At 35.4% G+C, this 22,711-nt stretch overlaps 1 protein-coding gene across 2 annotated transcripts in view; it reads right to left on the bottom strand.

The window, feature by feature from the left end:
• Positions 1-596: 596 nt before the first annotated feature.
• CCDC14 (coiled-coil domain containing 14) overlaps positions 597-22,711 on the bottom strand; it is a 38,533-nt gene continuing 16,418 nt past the window's right edge. The window contains exons 7-13 of one of the 2 annotated variants that reach the window (XM_043874866.1): positions 22,569-22,663; positions 21,195-21,693; positions 18,749-18,890; positions 14,700-14,782; positions 6,877-7,095; positions 6,670-6,802; positions 597-2,185 (exon numbers count right to left, since the gene is read on the bottom strand). In XM_043874866.1, the coding sequence (XP_043730801.1) occupies positions 1,258-2,185; positions 6,670-6,802; positions 6,877-7,095; positions 14,700-14,782; positions 18,749-18,890; positions 21,195-21,693; positions 22,569-22,663 (2,099 nt within the window). In that variant the 3' untranslated portion in view covers positions 597-1,257. The remainder of the gene's footprint in view (positions 2,186-6,669; positions 6,803-6,876; positions 7,096-14,699; positions 14,783-18,748; positions 18,891-21,194; positions 21,694-22,568; positions 22,664-22,711) is intronic. The other variant, XM_043874867.1, reaches the window with a different exon arrangement.

The raw sequence follows: 22,711 nt of genomic DNA, 5'->3' as shown, positions 1-22,711 counted from the left end.
TTATGTGTTCAAGGCTTGTGACCTACTACCTCCACATAAACTAAGGAATTAATTTATGAATACTAGGAGAAATTATAAACAATAGACAATTCTGTGAAAACAGCTTAAAATTCATTTAATATTTAGGCCTAAGAAATCTCTTTCTATAAAATCTGAACATGTTAAACAAACTCTATCTGGGTCTCTAGAAGTTGTAGCCCCAACACTTAAAAACAGCAGGAGGTGGTTCTGGGACCAGCAGAACACTCTAATGCTAAAGCCTGCCCAAGCACTAAATAAAAAGACACCAGGCAGGTGACTTGTATGAAGTATCAGTCATAGCACAATATGCAGCTTTCTAAGAGTTAAAATGTGCTATTTACATGGAAGGAGATAACACTAACTAGTTAGCAAGTGCTAGTTTAGAGAAGCAGAGACCAACCTAATCCATATTATTTAGAGAATAGAGAATGCTCTCAGCTAAAGTGCTGGGGAAAAAAAATTGGCCCAGAAAGGCAGAATTACAATCAGTACAAGATTTATAAAATCCATCATGTTCAAATATAATGACAAAAAACAAACACTTACTTAAAAAAACAAATTTACACAACCAACACTTATCTTAGCATTTTTTTTTATTAGTCTGACTTTTTTAACGGTCTTCAATGCATCAGTGATAAAAATAAATAAAACTGCTAAAGTGTTAAGAAACCACATGCTAACTTAGGATGTTATCTGTATTTTTTAAGCCCAATCAATGTTTTTTTTTTTTCAATGGAGATACTGGCACTTTTTCTCTTAAAATAAATGTTTATATGTCTCACCAACAACACCAGCCTGTAGCACAGAACATCACACATTAAAACACAATGCCATTAAAAAACAAACAGAAATCCTGAAAGAGAAAAGAAACTCTAGTTTTAATATAGTAAATTGTACCCAAAGACTCCCTTCCCATTATCCTTTAGAACAACCAGAAATTCCTTCCAACCTCATCCTTAGCCCCGCAGAGTAAGAATAAACTCTAATAAATAAATACTAAATTTTATTTATAATACAGTATTTTTCTAGTAACACACAACTTTCTTCTCTTAACAAATGTCAGTTTCTTAAGATGACTTGTTTTTATAAGCTCTAGTGTCAATATTGTCCAATAATAAATTTATTATTCATACAATTTATTTCACACATAATATAAAACTTTTCTCTAGAGAAATTTAAAATATACATTCAATGTACCCAATTTCTCTTCTTAAAAACTTTTCCTTTCTTCTGAGCTTACTTCTCCAGAAGACCAGTCCTTAAGGACTTCTGGAGTCTAGCAATGTTGGCATCCAGTGCTGCAAGGCCATTTCGGAAGTCTTGCTCATCACGAGACGTGAACGTGGAAAAAGAAGAGATGCTCCAGTCAGAAGTTAAGTCAGAATTTAAAAAGCTACCATCAGAGACTGCACTGCTTTTCACTTGAACGTTGCTGTTCTGACAATTGGAGGGGCCATGACAGGCCGCCAATTCCTCCTCACTGGCAGGAGGGATCTTGCAAATGGCTTCCTTTATTTTCTTGAGGAGCTGCTTGTCCTCCGTGTCAGCTGTTCTGGAAAGTTTCTCAGGTGCATCTTCTTCCTTTTTGCAAGAGGAACAAACTCCAGGTGCACACAGTTTATTTTCTTTTTCAGCAACAAGTCCACTGACAGGTTGCAGTGGAGCTACACTGATCTGGGCCTGGGGAGATAATCTCTTAGACAGTGGTGATTTCTTTTTAGGAGTGCTTCTAGCAAATGGAATGTAAATTGTTTTATCCAAATTATGCTCCTCTTCTACTAAGGTCGGAATTTCACTTTCCTCATCAGAATCCCGTTTGGAAAGGGCAGGAACAATTCCAGGGGCTGATACCTCCTCCATGCTCCTAGTATTACTATGCCTCTGAGGGCCTTTGGAGGGCAGAACATTTTCATAAGGTCTGTCTGGCACCATGTTTTCCTCATTGTTAATTGTAGAAAGAGGCTCTGAATGTGTAATAAGAGTGTGATCTGGTTCTAACTTACTTAGGTAGCTCATTATGGAAGTGTGAGTGGGGATCGGGTCATGCTGATGTTGCTTTTCATAAATGTTCAGAAGTGATTTGGTAAGATTATTCCCAGGCTTGCAGCGAGCAGTGTCCACACTAAGATCTGAGAGAAGCTTTGCCATACTGCTCTGTAAAGTTCTGTTGAGAAGAATTTAGTACACTAATTATTTCTTTTTACCCATTTCTTTCATTTACTTACATATTCCTCTCATCTTTAAAACAAATTATCTGAAGCAAGCACCTGGTTCTTAATATGGAAAAAAGCAACTAAAAGCACAAAATCACAGAATATGCTCTGGAAAGAGTAAATTAAAGTAACAATTGATAAAAAATCTTAGTCTGCATCAAATCTAATACCATTATATCTAAAAATGGAGGCTCAGAAAAACTTTTCTCTTAAGGTAGAGATGCTTTATTCTTGATCAACACTGCAAAATGGTAAATATACTACCCATTTGTTAGTGGACTGTGTTAGTAACTATTACTCTACATTCAAAACATATATGGAAAGGATATTGGAACAATACCAGTGAAAAAAAGGATAGTTAGACATGATTAAATTATCTAGTATAATTAGGTTTAACCGACAGCTAGACTCCGGGGAAAGTGTGATATAAGGAAAACCACACAGGGCGTGAAGTCAGACAGAAATTGATTCATATCCTAGCACTATTGCTAGCTGTGATCTTGAGCAAGCGGTTCAATCTTTCTGAATCTCAAGTTCCTCAACAGCAAGATGAAGATAACTACTTCACATTTAGAATGAACATTAAATAAGATAAAATAATAAAACATAAGGGTAAAGTGTCTAGCACAGTTTCCATCTGGTGACAGCTTTTATTAGTAGTCCTCTTAAAACCATTTTATACCAAGACCTTAGCCTATTTGAATGGAATCATATATACTCTTAAATATAGATAAGAAAAAGAAACACACCAATTTAAAAAAAGATACAAAGAACATTAACAGGTAATTTTAAAAGATTACAATGAGTCAATAAGCATGTTTTAAAGTTTGACTTTCATCAGAGAGATTCAAATTTTTAAAATATGACTTTCTTTGGCCTATCAAGCTAACATAGGAAAATAAGAATATCCATTGTTAAAAAGGCTTGGAGAGGCAAAGTGGGAGTGTACACTCTCCTAGCAAAATAGCATTGTATCAGAAATCTTAAAGATTTTTAAATCCCACACCTTTAGACCCACCAAGTTGCACTTCTAGGAATTTAACCTACTGATATTCACCAATAGGCTGCACCCAAAGATATATTTACAAAGATGTAATTTATAACAGAAAATTGATGAACTTAATATCTTTATCTTCAAACACAGTGGACTGATTCAGGTAAATTACAGTCTTACTACATCATAGCCATTTTTTATAGTCATGTTGTAAAGAATATTTATTGATAGGAAAATGTTCATTATACAAGGTTAAATTTAAAAGAGTAGGCCATAAGCAACACAGTAACAATACTATTTTTGTAAAAACAGTTATACACGTCCACATAAAATACTAAAAGGAAATCTCTGTATGAAACAGTTAGCAGTGATTATATTAGTATCTTTGGATATAGAATGAGTGATTCTCTTCCTACAAAAGGAAAAAAAAAGTTCTTTCCCAACCTGGCATATACTGTCATCTTAAATATGCTATGTTTTGAGTTCTAATTGCCCTTCAAATGGCAATAGCTCCAGCCACTTTTTTTCATACCTCTTTCAAGAAGCTAACGAGCTACTATTAAAAGATAAAAAGTATGCTATAGAAGCCATCTTTAAAGAAGTGCTGTAATGAGTAATGTCCACTAGTTAATTCAACCAGACAGCTTACTGACATTTTTATTTTCATTTATTTTTAGAAAAGAAATCCTTATGTTGAAGTTCCTTTTCAGACTTAAATAAAAACATTATCTTTGCTCTGTAAAAAACTCACAATACAGAAAGGGACATATAATAAAAGTTTAATCTCTGGAAATTAAATGCAATCATTAAGTTTCTCATGTGTAAACAAATGTGACTTACCACTGTCTTTGAAATTAAAAGAAAAATCTCTGTAATAAAGAGATAAAACTATGCCAAAATTTTAAAGGAAGCAATACAAGCACCTAAATAGCTACAAAGTAGATATATCTGTGTTTCCATCACATGAGACTCAGCTAAACACAATGATTTTTAATGCTTGGGAAACTGGTGCATTTTCATAATAAAAATGTAAAGTTCTTTCTCAGCTGTTTATAAAACTATACTAATTTAAATAAATATCAGCACTTGTATGAGTGCTCTTTGAAACTATCAGAAGAATATTTACTACTTATTTACTGAAAATATTAATTTTTATTAATTAATATTAATTTTCCTCACATTTTAATGGTACTATAACATGCATTCTAGTAAAACCTAAAAAAAGTAATAAAGATGTATTTCAAAACTATTGAAAGTTGGAGAAGAAAGAAATGGTTTAGGAAATTTGTTTAGCACTTGCATGTGAAACTTCTAGCTCCATTATCCCTCCCCAGTAGTTTGAGAAAGGCATTTAAAATTTTTGTCAAATCTCTAAGACTATTTAACACATGCAAAACACACACACACACACATATCTGACTGAGGTATATGGCTATAGGAAAAAGAGATGGGGTAGGCGAACATGAAGATTTATCTGTATTGTCAAGTGTTGCTGACTTATGCTCTAATGTCAAATAAAATGTAAATTGTCACAGTAGCCCAGCTACAGTACTGGAGATATTCCTAATTAATTGAATTGCCTAGAGTAACACCAAACACAATACAAGTCACCAATGTGGGTGAATTTTGACAACCAAGCTCAAAGAGTAGTTTTTGTCTGTTTTGCTCTTAAATTTAAATGGCAATCTGGTCTAAGTAAATCCTAGCACTTTTTTGGACATTTCTTAGAAATAAAATAATAAAATATGTGTTTTTTTGGTGATTAACTCCTTTTACCATAAATACTTAAAAATAACAAAGTTTTTAACCTAAATTACTCCTCAGAAAAGAGAAGATGCTTTTCTTTAGAGACCTTATAAAGACTTTCATAAGAACGGGCATCCTCATAATTAACTTGGAAGAAGAGTGGTATAACCCAATATTCCAGAAACTCTGACTAAGCGAAGTCGCTCAGTCGTGTCTGACTCTTTGTGACCCCATGGACTATAACCTATCAGGCTCCTCCATCCATGGGATTTTCCAAGCAAGAATACTGGAGTGGGTTGCCATTTCCTTCTCCAGGAGATCTTCCCCACCCAGGGATCAAACCTGGGTCTCCTGCATTGTAGACAGACGCTTTACCATCTGAGCCACCAGGGAAGTCTTAACACTACATGGATACAAGAAGTACATTTTGCTTTTCTCACTGTTCAATAAAAGTTTGAGTGAAATTATTCTGTGAAAGATGACTGTGGGGGGGAAGCAATATTTCTATATTAACATAGCTTATATAAAGTCATTTCAAATGTGTTTACAAAACTAATAAATACTCTTTATATATATATATGCATGTATGTATTTTATATATATATATATATATATATATATATATATATATGCTTCCCTGGTAGCTCAGGAGTAAATGAATCCATCTGTAATGCAGGAGATGTGGGTTTGATCTCTGGGTCAGGAAGATCTCCTGGAGAAGGAAATGGCCACCCATCCCAGTATTCTTGCCTGGGAAATCCCAAGGATAGAGGAGCCTGGCAGGCTACAGTCCTGCCAGGACTGCAAGAGTCAGATACAACTTAGTGACTAAACCACCACCATGTATCTATATATCATTTATTCCCTAAAAGTTCATAACTCAAAGTGGGGGGAAAAGTGTATAATTCAAAATGGGTCTTTTCATTTGAAATACAAAGAAAAGTGTTTTATATTCAGGATTGCTTTATATTTAGAACTATGACTTTCCAGGATCATTCAAAAGCATGGTCAGATCTGATGATATACAATTCAGGCCTAAAATAACCGACTTCTCTAGGATTTAAAAAATCAGTTGAAAATCCAATTTTTGTCAACCACCTCAAGAGAAAACTGAACTTTATAAAAGAATATCATATAAAAATTGAGTGAGGTGGTTTTATTTATTTAAGACATGTTAAGGAACAAAGGAATCTTAGAAATTATTGTCAAATCCCTCATTTTACTAATGCAATGAATAATGCTCAAAGAGGCTAAATAACTTACCCAAGATCCTATGAAGGAGGGCTTACTGTGCTAAGTGCTTTTCATGAATGATTTCTTAGCCCTCTTATCAGCCCTAATCATGCCCCCACTTTACAACTAAGGTTTAGAAAGGTTAACTATCTTGCTCAAAGTCATACAGCTAATAAATGATAGAGCTGGCATTCCACTCAAGTGTCTCTGGCTTCACAGAGTTCTTAACCATTTGCTAAACAAGTCTTCAGCTCCTCATCAGAGTCCTTTGCCTGGAATCACATGGTTTAAAAAGGAATTTAGCCACATTTGAAATTTAACTGGAACAGAAGAAAATATCCTTAGAAATTAGCAAAAACACTGAGAAAAGGATAAGGTTAAGAAGGCAGGTCTGAAATTATTTTGAAGTTTATAAATATATCTAACAAAAGGCATAAGTTATTCAAATAATGTCAACATCACCTGGTTAATTCTCTCAGTCGAGTCACCTCGGCATCACGCTGGCGTAATGTTATTCCCAATATCTGATTTTCCTTTTCAGCAGCTTCTAACTTAAACCGGGAGCTTTTCACATTGACTAAGGCTTCCTCCAATTCTAAAAACAACAAAAAGTTTCAGTTTCAGTATTACTTTTTAAAAAGTAACTGTGACTATAGTTCAAACACGTACCAATTTTCATTCTTGTTGTCTCAATGTCAAACTGCTGTTTATTTTCAAGTAAAGTTTGATCTTTCTCTTTAAATATACCAGCAAATTTTTTGTTTTCATCTTTCTGACTTTCTATCACTTTTAAGAGCTCTTCATTTTTACTCTGCAGTAATTCCTGGCTCTTTAGTGACTCCTGTAATTGATTTTGCAGTGACTTGTTCAATGATTGAAGAGAAAACACTGTAAGACAAAACAGATCAAATAATTATTACATCAGTTAAAAAGTACAAACCTGGGGGCAAGGTGTCCTGTCAGGTGAGGAAGCTTCTGCTGGAAGATGCAACTCAAAATTTAAACTGAACTACTGTGTGCAGCTCTGCTTCGTCACCCAGGAACAGCTCTTCGCCGCAGGGCCGCTCTGGCTCCCCAATCCAAAGTCTCTGTGGCTGGAGGTGCGCCCCGTGGGGGAAGAGGCAGATGTGACCGAGGGGGTCAAACACTGAGCCTTTGGAATGGGAGCACGGACTCCAAGACCCTAGACTACCAGAGAACTAACCCTAAGGGGTATCAAATAGTGAGAACTCACACAAAGGAAACCACTTGAATACAATACCTGGCATCACCCAACCACCAGTAGCACCCTGTGCAGGACACCTCTAAACCACAAACAAACAAAATACAAACCCAATCATCAGCAAACAGGATTACCACCTCACTCACCCTTGCTCATGAGAGGAAAAACAAACAAACAAACAAAAACTCAGCACAAATCTCACCCTTTACGAAGCTTACACAAACCACTGGACCAACTTTAGGAGGGCAGAAACCAAAAGGAAGAAAGAATTCAACCTTGAAGCCTGAGAAAAGGAGACCTCAAACACAATAAGTTTAAAAAAAAAAATGAAAAGGCAGAGAAATACTACATAAATGAAGGAACAAACTAGAAACACAGAAGTCCAAATAAATGAAGAGGAAACAGGCAAACTCCCTGAAAAAGAATTCAGAATAATGATAGTAAAGATGAACAAAAGTCTTGAAGACAAAACGGAGAAAATGCAAGAATCAATTAACAAAAGACCTAGAAGAATTAAAGAATAAACATACAGAGACAAACACAATTACTGAAAATAAAAATACTCTAGAAGGAATCAATAGCAGAATATCTGAAGCAGAAGAACGAATCAGTGAGCTGGAAGATAAAATGGTGGAAATAACTTCTGAAGAGCAGAATAAAGCAAAAAGGATGAAAAGAACTGAGGACATTCTCAGAGCCCTCTGGGATGACATCAAATGCACCCCAACATTCAAATTATAGGGGTCCCAGAAGAAAAGAAAAAGAAAGTGTATGAGAAAATTTTTGAAGAGATTATAGTTGAAAATTCCCCCAACATGGTAAAGGAAATAGTCAATCAAGTCCAAGAGGCACAAAGTGTCCCACACAGGATAAACCCAAGGAGAAACACACCAAGACACATACTAATCAAACTAACAAACACTAAACACAAAGAAAGAATATTAAAAGCAGCAAGAGAGAAGCAAGAAGTAACATACAAGGGAAACCCCATATGCTTAAAGCTGATCTTGCAGCAGAAACTCTGCAGGCCAGAAGAGGATGGCAGGGTATAGTTAAAGTACTGAAAGGGAGAAATCTACAACCAATCTACTGCACCCAGCAAGGATCTCATTCAAAATTGATGGAGAAATAAAAAGCTTTTCAGACAAGCAAAAGTAAGGATTCAGTACCACCAAACCAGCTTTACAACAAATGTTAAACGGACTTATATAGTCAAGAAATACAAGAGAAGAAAAAGATCTACAAAATCAACCCCAAACAATTAAGAAAATGGTAATAGGAACATATATATCAATAATTACTTTAAATGTAAATGGATTAAATGCTCCAACCAAAAGACACAGACTGGCTGAATGGATACAAAAACAACACCCATATATATGCTGTCTTCAAGAAACCCACTTCAGACCTAAAGACACATGTAGGCTGAAAGTAAGAGGAGGGACAAATATATTCCATGCAAACAGGAGTCAAAAGAAAGCTGGAGTAGCAATCCTCAGATCAGACAAAACAGACCTTAAAATAAAGATTACAAGAGATAATGATTACATGATACAAGATTACATAATGATTAAGGGATCAATCCAAGAGGAAGACATACCAATTGTAAATATCTATGCACCCAACATAGCAGCACCTCAATACATAAGACAAACACTAACAGACATAAAAGGAGAAATTAACAGTAACACAATTACAGTAGCGGACTTTAACACACCACTCACACCAACGGACAGATCGTCAAAACAGAAAATTAATAAGTAAATACAAGCTTAAATGATACATTAGATGAGATGGATCTCATTGATATCTTCAGGACATTCCATCTAAGTGCAGAAGAATACACCTTCTTCTCAAGTGCACATGGAACATTCTCCAGGGTAGACCACATCTTGGGTCACAAATCAAACCTCAGTAAATTTAAGAAAATTGAAATCGTATCAAGCATCTTCTCTGACCACAAAGCTATGAGAGTAGATATCAATTACAAGACAAAAAAACTGTAAGAAACACAAACTCATGGAAATTAAACAACACATTTCTAAATAACCAACAGGTTACTGAAGAAAGCAAAAGGGAAATCAAAAAATTTCTAGAAACAAATGACAATGAAAACAACAACTCAAAACCTATGGGATGTAGCAAAAGCAGTCCTAAGAGGAAAGATTATAGCAATACAATCCTACCTCAAGAAACAAGAAAAACATCAAATAGACAACATAACTTTTACACCTAAAACAACTGGAAAAAGAACAAAAAACCCCCAAAAATTAGTAGAAGGAAAGAAATTGTAAAGATCCAAGCAGAAATAAATGAAAAAGAAATGAAAGAAACAAAAGTAAAGATTAATAAAACTAAAAGCTGGTTCTTTGAGAAGATAAAATTGACAAATCTTTAGCCAGACTCATCAAGAAAAAAAGAGAGAAGAATCAAATCAACAAAACTAGAAATGAAAAAAAGACAGATTACATCAGACAATGCAGAAATACAAAGGATTATAAGAGACCATTATGAACAACTATATGGCAATAAAATGGGTAACCTGGAAGAAATGGACAGATTCTTGGAAAAGTTCAATCTTCCAAGACTGAACCAGGAAGATATAGAAATTATGAACAACCCAAATACAAGCACTGAAATTGAAGCTGTGCTCAAAAATCTCCAAAAAACAAAAGCCCAGGGCCAGACGGCTTCACAGGAGAATTCCATCAAACATTCAGAGAAGAGCTAATGCCTGTCCCTCTAAAATTCTTTCAAGAAATTGCAGAGGAAGGAACATTTTCAAACTTATTCGACGAGGCCACCACCACCATGATACTAAAACCAGACAAAGACAACACAAAAAAAGAAAACGACAGGCCAATATCACTGATGAACATAGATGCAAAAATCCTCAACAAAATCTTAGCAAACAAAATTCAGCAACACATCAAGAAGCTCATACCCCATCATCAAGTTGGGTTTATTCCAGGAACGTAAGGATTCTTCAATATACGCAAATCAATTAATGTGATACACCATATTAACAAACTGAAAGATAAGAACCACATGATAATCTCAATAGATGCAGAAAGAGCATCTATTTTTGCTTTTGACAACTTTGACAAAATTCAGCACCCATTTACGATGAAAACTCTTCAAAAAATGGCTACAGAAGGAACCTACCTCAACATAGGAAAGGCCATATATGCTAAGCCTACAGCAAACATTATTCTCAATGGTGAAAAACTGAAAGCATTCCCCCTAAGATCAGGAACAAGACAAGGGTGTCCACTTTCACTACTATTACTCAACATAGTTCTGGAAGTCCTAGCTACAGCAATCAGAGAAGAAAAAGAAATAAAAGGAATCCAGATCAGAAAAGAAAAAGCTTTCACTGTTTGCAGATGACATGATACTGTACACAGAAAACCCCAAAGATATTATCAGAAAATTACTAGAGCTAATCAGTGAATTTAGCAAAGTTGCAGGATACAAAATCAATACACAGAAATCACTTGCATTTCCATATACTAACAATGAAAATTCAGAAATAGAAATTAAGAAATCAATCTCATTCACCACTGCAACAAAAAGAATTAAATATCTAGGAATAAACTTCCCTAAGGAGACAAAAGAACTGTACACAGAAAATTTTAAGACACTGATGAAAGAAATCAAAGATGATATAAACATATGGAGGGATTACCCATGTTCCTGGGTAGGAAGAATCAATACTATGAAAATGACTATATGACCAAATGCAATCTTACAGATTAAATGTGATGCCTAAGAAATTACCAATGGCATTTTTCATGAAACTAGAACACAAAATTTCACAATTCATATGGAAACACAAAAGACCCCGAATAGCCAAAGCAGTCTTGAGAAAGAAGAATGGAGCTGGAGGAATCAACCTTCCTGACTACAAAATTAAACGACAAAGCTACAGTCATCAAGACAGTATGGTACTGGCACAAAAACAGAAATATAGGCAAATGGAACAAGATAGAAAGCCCAGAAATAAACCCATGCACCTATGGGTACATTATTTTTTACAAAGTAGGCAAGAATATACAATGGGGCAAAGATAGCCTCTTCAATAAATGGTGCTGGGAAAACTGGACAGCTACATGTAAAAGAATGAAATTAGAACACTTCCTAACACCATACACAAAGACAAAGACAAACTCAAAATGGATTAAAGACCTAAATTAAGACCAGAAACTATAAAATTCTTAGAGGAAAACACAGGCAGAACATATGATGACATAAATCAAAGCAAGATCCTCTATGACCCATCTCCTAGAGTAATGGAAATAAAAACAAAAGTAAACAAGTGTGACCTGATTAAACTTAAAAGCTTTTACACAGCAAAAGAAACCATAAGCAAGAGGAAAAGACAATCCTCAGAATGGGAGAAAATAATAGCAAATGAAACAACTGACAAAGGATTAATTTCCAAAATATACAAGCAGCTAATACAACTGAATACCAGAAAAATAAACAACCCAATCAAAAAGTGGGGAAAAGACCTAAACAGACATTTCTCCAAAGAAGACATACAGAGGGCTAACAAACACATGAAAAGATGCTCAATATCGCTCATTATTAGAGAAATGCAAATCAAAACTACAATGAGATATCACCACACACCAGTCAGAATGGCCATCATCAAAAAATCTACTAACAATAAATGCTGGAAAGGGTGTGGAGAAAAGGGAACGCTCTTGCACTGTTGGTGGAAATGTAAATTGATACAGCCACAGTGGAAGACAGCATGGAGATTCCTTAAAAAACTAGGAATAAAACCACATGACCCAGCAATCTCACTCCTAGGCATATACCCTGAGGAAACCAAAACTGAAAAAGACACATGTATCCCATTGTTCATTGCAGCACAATGGCTAGAACATGGAAGCAACCTAGATATCCATTGACAGATGAATGAATAAAGAAGTTGTGGTACATATACACAATGGAATATTACTCAGCCACAAAAAGGAACACATTTGAGTCAGATCTGATGAGGTGGATGAACCTAGAATCTATTATACAGAGTGAAGTGAGTCAGAAAGAGAAAGATAAACAGTATTTTAACACATATATACAGAATCTAGAAGAATGATACTGAAGGTCTTATTTACAGGGCAGCAATGGAAAAACATAAAGAACAGACTTATGGACATGGGAAGAGGGGAGGAGAGGATGAGATGTATGGAAAGGGTAACATGGAAACTTATATTACCATATGTAAAATAGACAGCCAACGGAATTTTGCTGTATGGCTCAGGAAACTCAGGGGCTCTGTATCAACCTAGAGGTGTGGGATGGGAGGGGAGATGGGAGGGAGGTTCTGGAGGGAGCAGATATATGTCTACCTATGGCTGACTTGTGTTGAGGTTTGACAGAAAACAATAAAACTCTGTAAAGCAATTATCCTTCAATAAAAAAAGTTTTAAAAAGTACAAACCTGGAAAAGGTCTGTTTTTAAAAGAAAAGGCTTGGATTTTATTGATTTTGCTTAACAATTATATGCTTGATTAATTCTATGTGAATATCAAATGTATTTTTTTAGAAACTGATCAGCAGAAGTCATATCTTTCTTCTCCAATTAATATTTCAAGCTTTAATTTTTTTTTACCTTTTTTAACTTAAGAAAACAAAAGACTAATACATGTACAAAGTTAAAAAAATTCAACCACAAAATACCAATGACACCAAAAGATACTCAATGAAAAGTCTCCCTTTGCACCCCATCTCCACTCTCCCCTCAGAAGCAAGCACTAGTCACTCTGATATCTTTCTGGAAAATACTTTTACATATTATATATATTTAAACATAAATGAATCATACTATGCCCACAGCTTCTGACCTTGCCTCCCCGCCCCCCACATAATACTGTTATGTATCAGCACACAGATCTATCATATTCCTTTTAATGGCTATAAAAGTATATGGTACCAGTCGTTTAATAACTGCAGCCTTGAGTGAAATAGAATCTCAGCATACAGCAGTGAACAACAGAGAAATGGTTTCTGCTCTCATGGAACTGATAGTAAACAAGTAATTATCAATAGTAAATACATGCTCTCAAGGCAACAAGAAGGGAAATGGCAGAGAATAAAGAGATAAGCTACTTGAAATAGCAACCACTAGTCTCCTCTCTCCCACCCATCCCCACCTTTTATTCACAATGGAACCAGAGTGATCTTTTCCAAAATTACTCTGGTGAAGTTGAACATGTCTATGAAGTGTATGTTCTGTTGAATGTTTGTATTTTTCTATCCCTTTGTAAGAGATATTTCCATATATTAGGAACGTCAAGCCTTTATCATATCACGTATTACAAAAATTTTCCCATTTTGTTGATTTTTTAAAAATGTATTAAAAAACAATAATAAAAATAAAATGTATTTATAATTCTGCTGTACATGAAATGAAAAGGATTTCTGGGACATGCTTTATCAATCTCTCCTTTGTAGCATGTGAGTTTTTGTTGGGCTTAGGAAAAGTTCCCAAGAATACAAAAAGAAATTCCTATCTTTTCCTCTAGTTACTATCCGTTTTTTGTTTTTTTCTTTTCTATTACTTTAAGCTCTGTGAGCCATAAGGACAATCTGGCAACATCAGTCAAAACTGAAACAGTAATACTCTGACTCAGCAATTCTGTGGCTATAATCTACAAAAAGAGTCACACATGGGCACAAAGACATGTACAAGGATTTTCATTGCAGGATTATTTGTACTAGGAAAACAGCGAAAGTATATCTATCAGCAGAGGACTTTAAATACATTATGACAGAACTACATAAACAGAATATATACTTAAGTTTTAATATGAAAAATAATATTTATGTATTTTGATAGAGAAAAATATCCACTACATAATAAGTGAATAAATGCAAGCTGCAGGAGTATATACTGTGTAATCTCATTTTTACAAAAGAAAAATACATATATAGTTCTACTAGGACTCATCTGCTAATAGTAGGTACTCAGTAAGCATTTATGAAACAAATCAATTATAAATGAACAGGAGATATGTGAAAGGAAATAAAGACTTTTCTAAAAAAAAGTAGGATTAAAAAAAATAGGATTATCGGGAAGTGATAACACAAATCTTTTATTTTTGTGTTTCTACACTATTTTAAATTTTAATGAATATTATTCCTACTTTTTTAACAAAAAGTCCACTTAAGACAGAGTAAGTAAGAAAGTTCAATTCTTTATCAACATTTCCAGAGCCATAAAGAATTCACGATCAGTTCTTACAGTTCTTTTACCTACATTCAAGGTTGCATTCCAGAGAACCAGATTCCTTTTGAGTTTTTTCTCGTTCTCTAAGTTGCTGGTTCAAAATCCTCAATTGCCTACATGAAATAATGAAGAAACATGAATGCAAGAATCCCAAGCTCATTTTAGAGTGTACATTTGACAGCCTATTAAAATAGAGAACATAAACAGTGGCACCTACTAGGAGAGCAGAAGTCCATCTTATCCCCAAACATAAGACAAAAACCAAATAAACAAAACCACACTACTATTATTATAAGACTTGAGATAATTTTTAAAAGATTGCCCAGGATGGAATAAAACCCCCCCTCAATAGAAAAAGGTTAACCTATTTTTCCTCTTCCCTTTTTTATTCTCTTATCTCTTCAGTGATTTCCTTGTTTTTCTATTTCTTTCATTTCTATCTCTTTTTGCTATTTTCTTCTGTCTTCCTTCTCAGGAAGTATTTTCATTACTGTAGTAATTATCTACTTTTAAAAAATCTGTTGTAATTATGAACCAGAATTCCTACAAGGACCAGCTGCTATCAGACAACTATCTGCTTGGTTTGTCACACAGTGTAAAAACTGGGAAACGCAAACTTACGCTGCTACTAATTTCTGTATTAGATCTAAAGGTTAATGGCTTTATTTAAGTAAAAAGAATGCCAATAAGCAGCAACTCTGCCTCACAATGAACTTCATAATATATAGCTGCTTCGCAAATAGGAACATACAAAAGGAACTGCAAGTGTTTACTTCTAAGAAGTTAACATTTAAAAAAAAAATCTCTAATATCTTTTGAGAATTATTATCTGGAGATATTCTGCACTAAAGTATCATTGTTACGAAATCTAAAACAATAGATCCTACCTCACATCATTTGTATATATTCATTCAGGTTGGATTAAAGAACTAAACATAAAATATAACAAGAAACAAACAAAACTTAACTATACAAGTTTTAGGTGGCAACTACATAATCTTAAGTGGGAAAGGCATTCCTAAGCAATAATCAAAATCCAGCAACCACCAAGGAAAAAAGTAAAGGATTTAACTACATCAAAACTGAAACTTGTTCTAGAATTAGCAGTCTGGAAGGAAATATCTGCTACACATATAACAGACAAAGGGGCTGTAACATTGAAGAGCTCCTACGAATCAGTAAGTAGGGAAAGAAAACATGACCAACAATAAGAATAGGCAATTCACAAAAGAAACAGAGGTGGCCGATAAGCATAAGAAAAATTCTCAGCCACATTAGTACGAAGAAATGCAAATTTAAAACAGGAGATATTTTATGACCATAGGATTCACAGTAATAAAAGGAAATAACACTTTAAAAATATATATATATATATTTATTTGGCTGCACCAGGTCTTAGTTGCAGGATCTTTAGGGGTGTGTGTATGTGTGTGTGTCTCTGACTGTTTTGCGACCCCAAGGACAGTAGCCTGCCAAGCTTCTTGTCTATGGGATTTCCCAAGCAAGAATATTGGGGTGGGTTGCTATTTCATTCTCAAAGGAAATAACACTTTTTGTTGGTGACAGGATAAGGAAATGAAGTCTTCTCCTTCTGTGTTCTCTGCTTAAGAAGCTGTTATTCCCCAGCAATGCACCCTTGGTTGTGTTCACACTCTATACCTTCTTAGTGAATTCAACACTTACATGCTGATCACAAACCACTTGCTTTTAATCATTATTGTCTCCAGTACCTACACAGGGCCAGATCTATAGTAAATGCTCAATAAAAATGTGGTCAGTGAATAACTCCAAGTTTATGTTTCTATCCTGAATCTTGTTTGTGGCTTCCACTCATACCATACATGTCTCCAGATGGTCTAAATCTTAACTCACTGGCTCTCCCACTACATTTTCTAACTAAAAAATAAAATGAAATAACAAACAATCTATTCTTCCTCTAGTAACTTCCATCTGGAAGAATTATGTTATCATATGTCAAATTATCAGGCCAAAGACTGAATGCCACACCCCAGTTCCTCCCTTTCAGTTCCATTTCATTTCCTTCTTCATGGATACATAATGGTCTTGTATTTGAGTCTAAAATCAGGAAATGGTCATGAATTCTAACTTGCCCTTTAAATATTAAGACACTCACTAGCTTAACTGGGACCCCCCACAACCTTCATCCAGGAAATTTTGGAATGTGCCACAAGGTCACAATGAATGGGTCACTACAGATATTTTACAGGTAGGGACCAAGAAGGCTAACAGTTGAGTGCTGTGTCAGGAGTCTCACATAAAAACTGTCCAGACTCAAATTCCAAACAAACAATGCAGCTAGCTATTTTTTTTAATGCCACAAGATGGCAATAAACACCAAGAAAGTCCCGAAAGATCAGTTTTCTGGCTACAAAGGAACAGGAAATTTCAAAATGTCCAAACAAAAAAAAACCTGTTTCTGATTGAAAATGCTGAAAAACACTTTTGAATGAGCCTATGCATTCCAACTCTCATTTATAACAGAGATTATGGTTGATTCCTTCCAAATAAAGATTAACAAAGAGACACAAAAATTCCTACTTCTGCTGGAAATCTCATTCTGCTTAAAAAAAAAAAAAAGAACAAAAAAGCATATCTGACAAATTCTTCATTTTTTGATAATTTCATTTTTAGAAGGTCAGGAAACGGTGGCAGTAGCATGATGTATAATCTTTGTCCTCTAAGGACAGAGCCAAGAAACGTTGGTGCCAAGTCTGAAGAATTAGGTTAGACATCAAATACCTTTTTAAAAAATTAAAAACAAGCAGTGACCAAAAAAGTAAGTTTTATTTTCTTAAGTGGCTTATAAGCAATTTAAAAATCTTCTGCGACTTCCCCAGTGTCACAGTGTATATGAGAATTTGCCTGCCAGTGCAGGGGACACAGGTTCAATCCCTGCTTTGGGAAGATTCCACATGCCACTGAGAAACTAAGCCCATGCACAACTGCCGAGCCCGCAGGCTGCCACCTACTGAGGCCCGAGCGCCTAGAGCCTGGGCTCCGCCGTGAGAGAGGCCGCAGCGACCGAGGCCTGAGCGCCTAGAGCCTGGGCTCCGCCGTGAGAGAGGCCGCAGCGACCGAGGCCTGAGCGCCTAGAGCCTGGGCTCCGCCGTGAGAGAGGCCGCAGCGACCGAGGCCTGAGCGCCTAGAGCCTGGGCTCCGCCGTGAGAGAGGCCGCAGCTACCGAGGCCTGAGCGCCTAGAGCCTGGGCTCCGCCGTGAGAGAGGCCGCAGCGACCGAGGCCTGAGCGCCTAGAGCCTGGGCTCCGCCGTGAGAGAAGCCACTGCAATGAGAAGTCCACACAGCACAACAAAAAGTAGCCCCTGCTTGCTGCAACTAGAGAAAGTCCACGCAAAGCAATGCACACCCAGCGCAGCCAAATATAAAAATCAAAGAAAAATATTCTAAGAAATAGAAATAAATAACAACTATTGATATTTCCTATGGATAAATAATACACAGAGACTAAGTTCTGGGCTTCCCAGGTGGCTCAGCAATACAGAATTCCCCTGCAATGAAGGAGACCCAGATTCGATCCCTGGGGTCAGGAATTGCCCTGGAGAAGGAAATGGCAGCCCACTCCATATCCTCGCCTGGGAAATCCCGAGGACAGAGAAGCCTGGCGGGCTGCAGTCCATGGGGCTGCACAGCCAACCGTGACTGAAGCAACTGAGCACCAGCACTGCACCGCCTGAAAACGAAAGTGAAAGTCGCTCAGTCGTGTGGACTCCGCGACCTCACGGACGATACAGTCCACAGACGGCATAGCCTGGACTAGCCCAACAAACACCCGGAGGTAGTTCACTTTCCTCTCTGTTGGTCACCAACCAAGTGACAACAGATGTGAAAAAGCTGTGAAAAAATACATACTAGTGTGGGCAGAAATAATCAAAGAGTTAGAGACTGCTGTCAGTATTTGGAAAATGGGGGATTAAGAGTATAAACACAGTGAGACTATGTCTGTTTTCCTTACAAAGCCCTAGATATCTCATTAGGCATTTTTGTTCTGGCCATGGGACATCTTTGCATGGAGACAAAAAAATTCAAAGAGCAATTCTTACCTGCGTAAATGAGCATTTTCACTTCTTAGTGGCTGCATGGCCAGTGCTATTTCAATCTGAGTATTTGTGTTTGCACTTACGGCTGGAAGCAGAGATATACACATCTCCAGTTCTGTAATCAACCTCTGAATTTCTGAATCTTCTATAAAAAAACAGAAGAAATGAGTAAACACAGTATTATAAATTGCTGTTTTGATAAGATTATTCATATGTATTACTAAAAAAGAAAACATTTCACATATATACATATGTACTATAAACAAACTCAACTAAGTTATTTATGAATTTATTATATAAATCCTATTTTTTTTCCCTGTAGTCTGCATTTCCTTATTGAGAAGAATTCTAAAGGCATTAAGCTCAGTAAACTTCAGATTTACGCTAAGTCACAGAATTATTATATCAGTGATTTTTTGCAGTTAAAGTGTCTAGTAGGAAGATGGTTTATATATATCTCCTAGTCCACATGTTCCTATAATTACTAAAGGGTTTCTTATAATTGATTATAGTATTAACAACACAACCTTTGATCCTGGCATAAGCAAATAATTCACTTCTGATGATTCAATTCAGATATATACTGAGGGAGGGTCTAGTATACTAAGATAAGGTTTTATTATTTAATTTTATAAAGTAAATTTAACACAACCAGCTACACTTCATTTGATGCAGCATCAAAAGCAGTATCGTTTGTGTCCTTAACTGTGAAGAGTGGATGATTTGGGAGGTGGCAAAAAGATACATGTAGAAGGTAGATTTTAGATCTCTAGTCCTTTTATTTTTGTTCATTTTTATTCAGATTTTCAGTGAACTGCTAGAAAAATGGTACAGATGAATTTATTTGCAAAGCAGAAATAGAGTCACAAATGTAGCAAAAAAGTTTATGGCCAGCAAGGAGGGAGAAGGTAGGATGAACTGGGAGATTAGGGTTGATATATATATAGTACTATGTAAAAAACAGATCACTAATGAGAACCTATGGTATAGCACAGGGTATTCTACTCGATCTATGGTGACCTAAACAGGAAGAAAATTTTAAAAAGAGTGGATATATGTATATATACAACTGATGCACTTTGCTGTACAGGAGAAACTAATACAACATTGTAAAGCAACTATACTTCAATTAAACAAAAATTTCTGTAAAATGAAAACATTTAATAAATATGATATTACCTGTCTGATATCCAAAAGAGATAAAATATTCAGATACAAAAAGTTAATCAATTCCACAAGTACTTTTAACACCTTAATGGAAAGCTTACATGCATACAGTAAACAATTGTGCCCAATTAAAGAGCAGAATGCTCTGTAGAGGGGTTTTGCATGAAAGCATTGGAGGCAGAGAAGTGGGCTCCACCATTTTCCTGCAATGTACCTTAGTCAAATTACTTAATTCTTGAGGCCTAGGTTTCTTCATGGTTAAATGGAAAACAACAGTACCTCATGGGGTTGCTGAAAGGATTAAATGAAATACTGTTCTCCAAGCCTCAGTTTCCTCATCTGCAAAATGGGGACAATAATAGTACCTCATAGGGTTGCTGTGAGGATTAAATGAGATAATGCATATAAAACACTTAGCACAGTGCTGGGCACATCGTAAGTACTCAATAAGTGATAGCTAATATTACTACTATTATAATTGTTATCAATGATTAAGTATTCAGTTAAGAGAATAATAATGAATTAACAGTCTAAAAATACAGGAGATTTTAATATACTGAACCACGGGATTAATAGTGCTATAATCCTAATAATACAGATAAATTTTAAGATTTGGTAATTTTTTGTCAGACTGCAAATATCAGGTACTCAATTAGAACTTCCATAATCAATTACTGTGTTTTCTAGATGACAAATGTGTAACTAACTCCAAGTGAAAGTCATTATTCAGAATATACATACATAATGAAAACAAATGAATACAACCTGGCTCAAATATCTCATAACTCCACCCAAGAAATTTTTCTTGATTAATTAAAATAACTCAAGATTGAATTGAAAAGCACATCAGAAGATTTAGGTTCCTTTTCAAAGTCAGATTTGTTAAACATTATAACAGTTAGTTATTAAATAAATGATAAGAGGAAAACTTCTACATCTTTTTAAAGTAGGAAAAATTATCACTCTACGGAGTTAATCATGTCCTCCAACCCCTTAAAATTTATCTCTATAAATTTTCTTTGGTTGAATATTCTCAAGGTCCCTTTGAATCAAGTAGAATGAACACACACTTACAAGTAAAAGAATGATATTCCCTAGCACGTTTCAAATCCACAGGAAACAACGGGGAGCAAAAACCCACAAAATAAGAATAAAACAAACGAAACTCATTTCCTCATTAGCATAAGACATACTTTTATGGAAAATATCACAAACTTCATGTTGATTATTCTGAATTTAAATGATGACATGACAGAAAATTATAAATAAAGTACTTATCTACCTTGTTCTGCTACCAGGGCCTTGAGCTCTCCCAACAAATACTTGATAGTTCTAACTTTTTCAGCACTCTGGTTCACGTTTTTTGCCTTCTGCACATCCTTTATTCTTGAATCTCGCAGAGGTATGTTTAAATCCTTTCCTTCACTTCTGACCTCACCAATGTGTTCGTTAGTACATTTTTCTTCATTAGTAGCCAAGAAAGCTGACTGTAATCGGGTGGGGCTGCAGCGAGTGGGACTGTCAGGATGAGAACTCAACAGTTTCATGTATGTTTGGAAACACTTCAGTAAGTCTGGTTCCTCAGAAAGTCTTTTCGGCGGAACCCCATTAGCAAGACCCAGTTGTTGAAATGTTGGAGTAGCTGGTTTGCCAGTTTGGGACAGGTTACATGAAACTCCAAGACAGGTATTAAAGGAATTCCTCGCAACATCATCAGTACAGTTCACAGAAATTGTTCTTCCTTGTGATGCAAACTGACTGTTACCATCAGTCTGAACTTCCTAAAGAAAGAAAAAAACAAGCTAAGACTTCAAAAATAATGAGCACTGATTTGCGGGCATTAACTACAATAAACTCAAACGAAAAATGTTAGAAGATGACATTTGCAGGATGGAGTTACAGATTACCAGTGAATAAGCCAATTTCCCCTTAGCTCATTATTCTGGATTTTTAAAGCTTAATTAGTTCACTCTGTAATATGGGAACATTATAAAGCCATGACTAAAATAGATTGCTTGCAAATATCATAAATGGTTTAAAGGCATCAAAAATTAGTCTACTTTGGGACTAAAATAAACTTCCACTTTGGGAAATCACAGTGTAGAAAATAAGCTGAAAAGGCTTCTGCACAAACATATTTAGAGAAATGTTAACAGTAGTAAAAAATTTATTTAAATATCTAACCATAGGTGAGGAGTTACACAGACCATGGTATATCCACTAAATAGAGTAGTAAGAACTTAGTAAAAATTTACAAAAGGTAAATCACAATTAAATGTTAAGTGAAAAAAAGCAGCATGTAAAACAATATAAAATTTAATTATGATGATATTTTTAAAAGAAAGTTTACTTAACAAATTAAAACCAGAAAACGAAACCTACACAAAGAATTAAATGACTGGAACATGCTCTATCAATGTGTTAATAGCAATTGTGCTGGTGGTGGGTATGGATGATTTTTTTTCCCTAGTAATCTTTTTCCTTCCCCCTGCCCACCACTGTCCTTAATTAATAGGCAAACTTTTCTAATAAAAATAACTCAAAAAATAATTGGTCTTTACATCCTAGGGTATTAAGATACAATTAGCAAATTAAATTTTCTCTCAAGATGACAATTTCTAAAAGCAAATTATTACTTAATATAAACTGCACTCACAGAATGAACCACTGGAGGGCAGGGTGGCTGCCGAGGTAACCGGACTGGGATAGAGGTGGGTAAACCATAACTAGAAGGTGAAGACGTCTGAGATTCTAAAAAGTAAAAGGGAGAAAAAGTCATTCACCTCTCACACTGCTTTA

The sequence above is a fragment of the Cervus elaphus genome, chromosome 19 (genome assembly GCF_910594005.1).
Source record: "Cervus elaphus chromosome 19, mCerEla1.1, whole genome shotgun sequence".
Classification (NCBI taxonomy): Eukaryota; Metazoa; Chordata; class Mammalia; order Artiodactyla; family Cervidae; genus Cervus; species Cervus elaphus.
The sequence above is the reverse complement of the archived record's forward strand: the minus strand, read 5'-3'. Positions and strand labels throughout refer to the sequence as shown.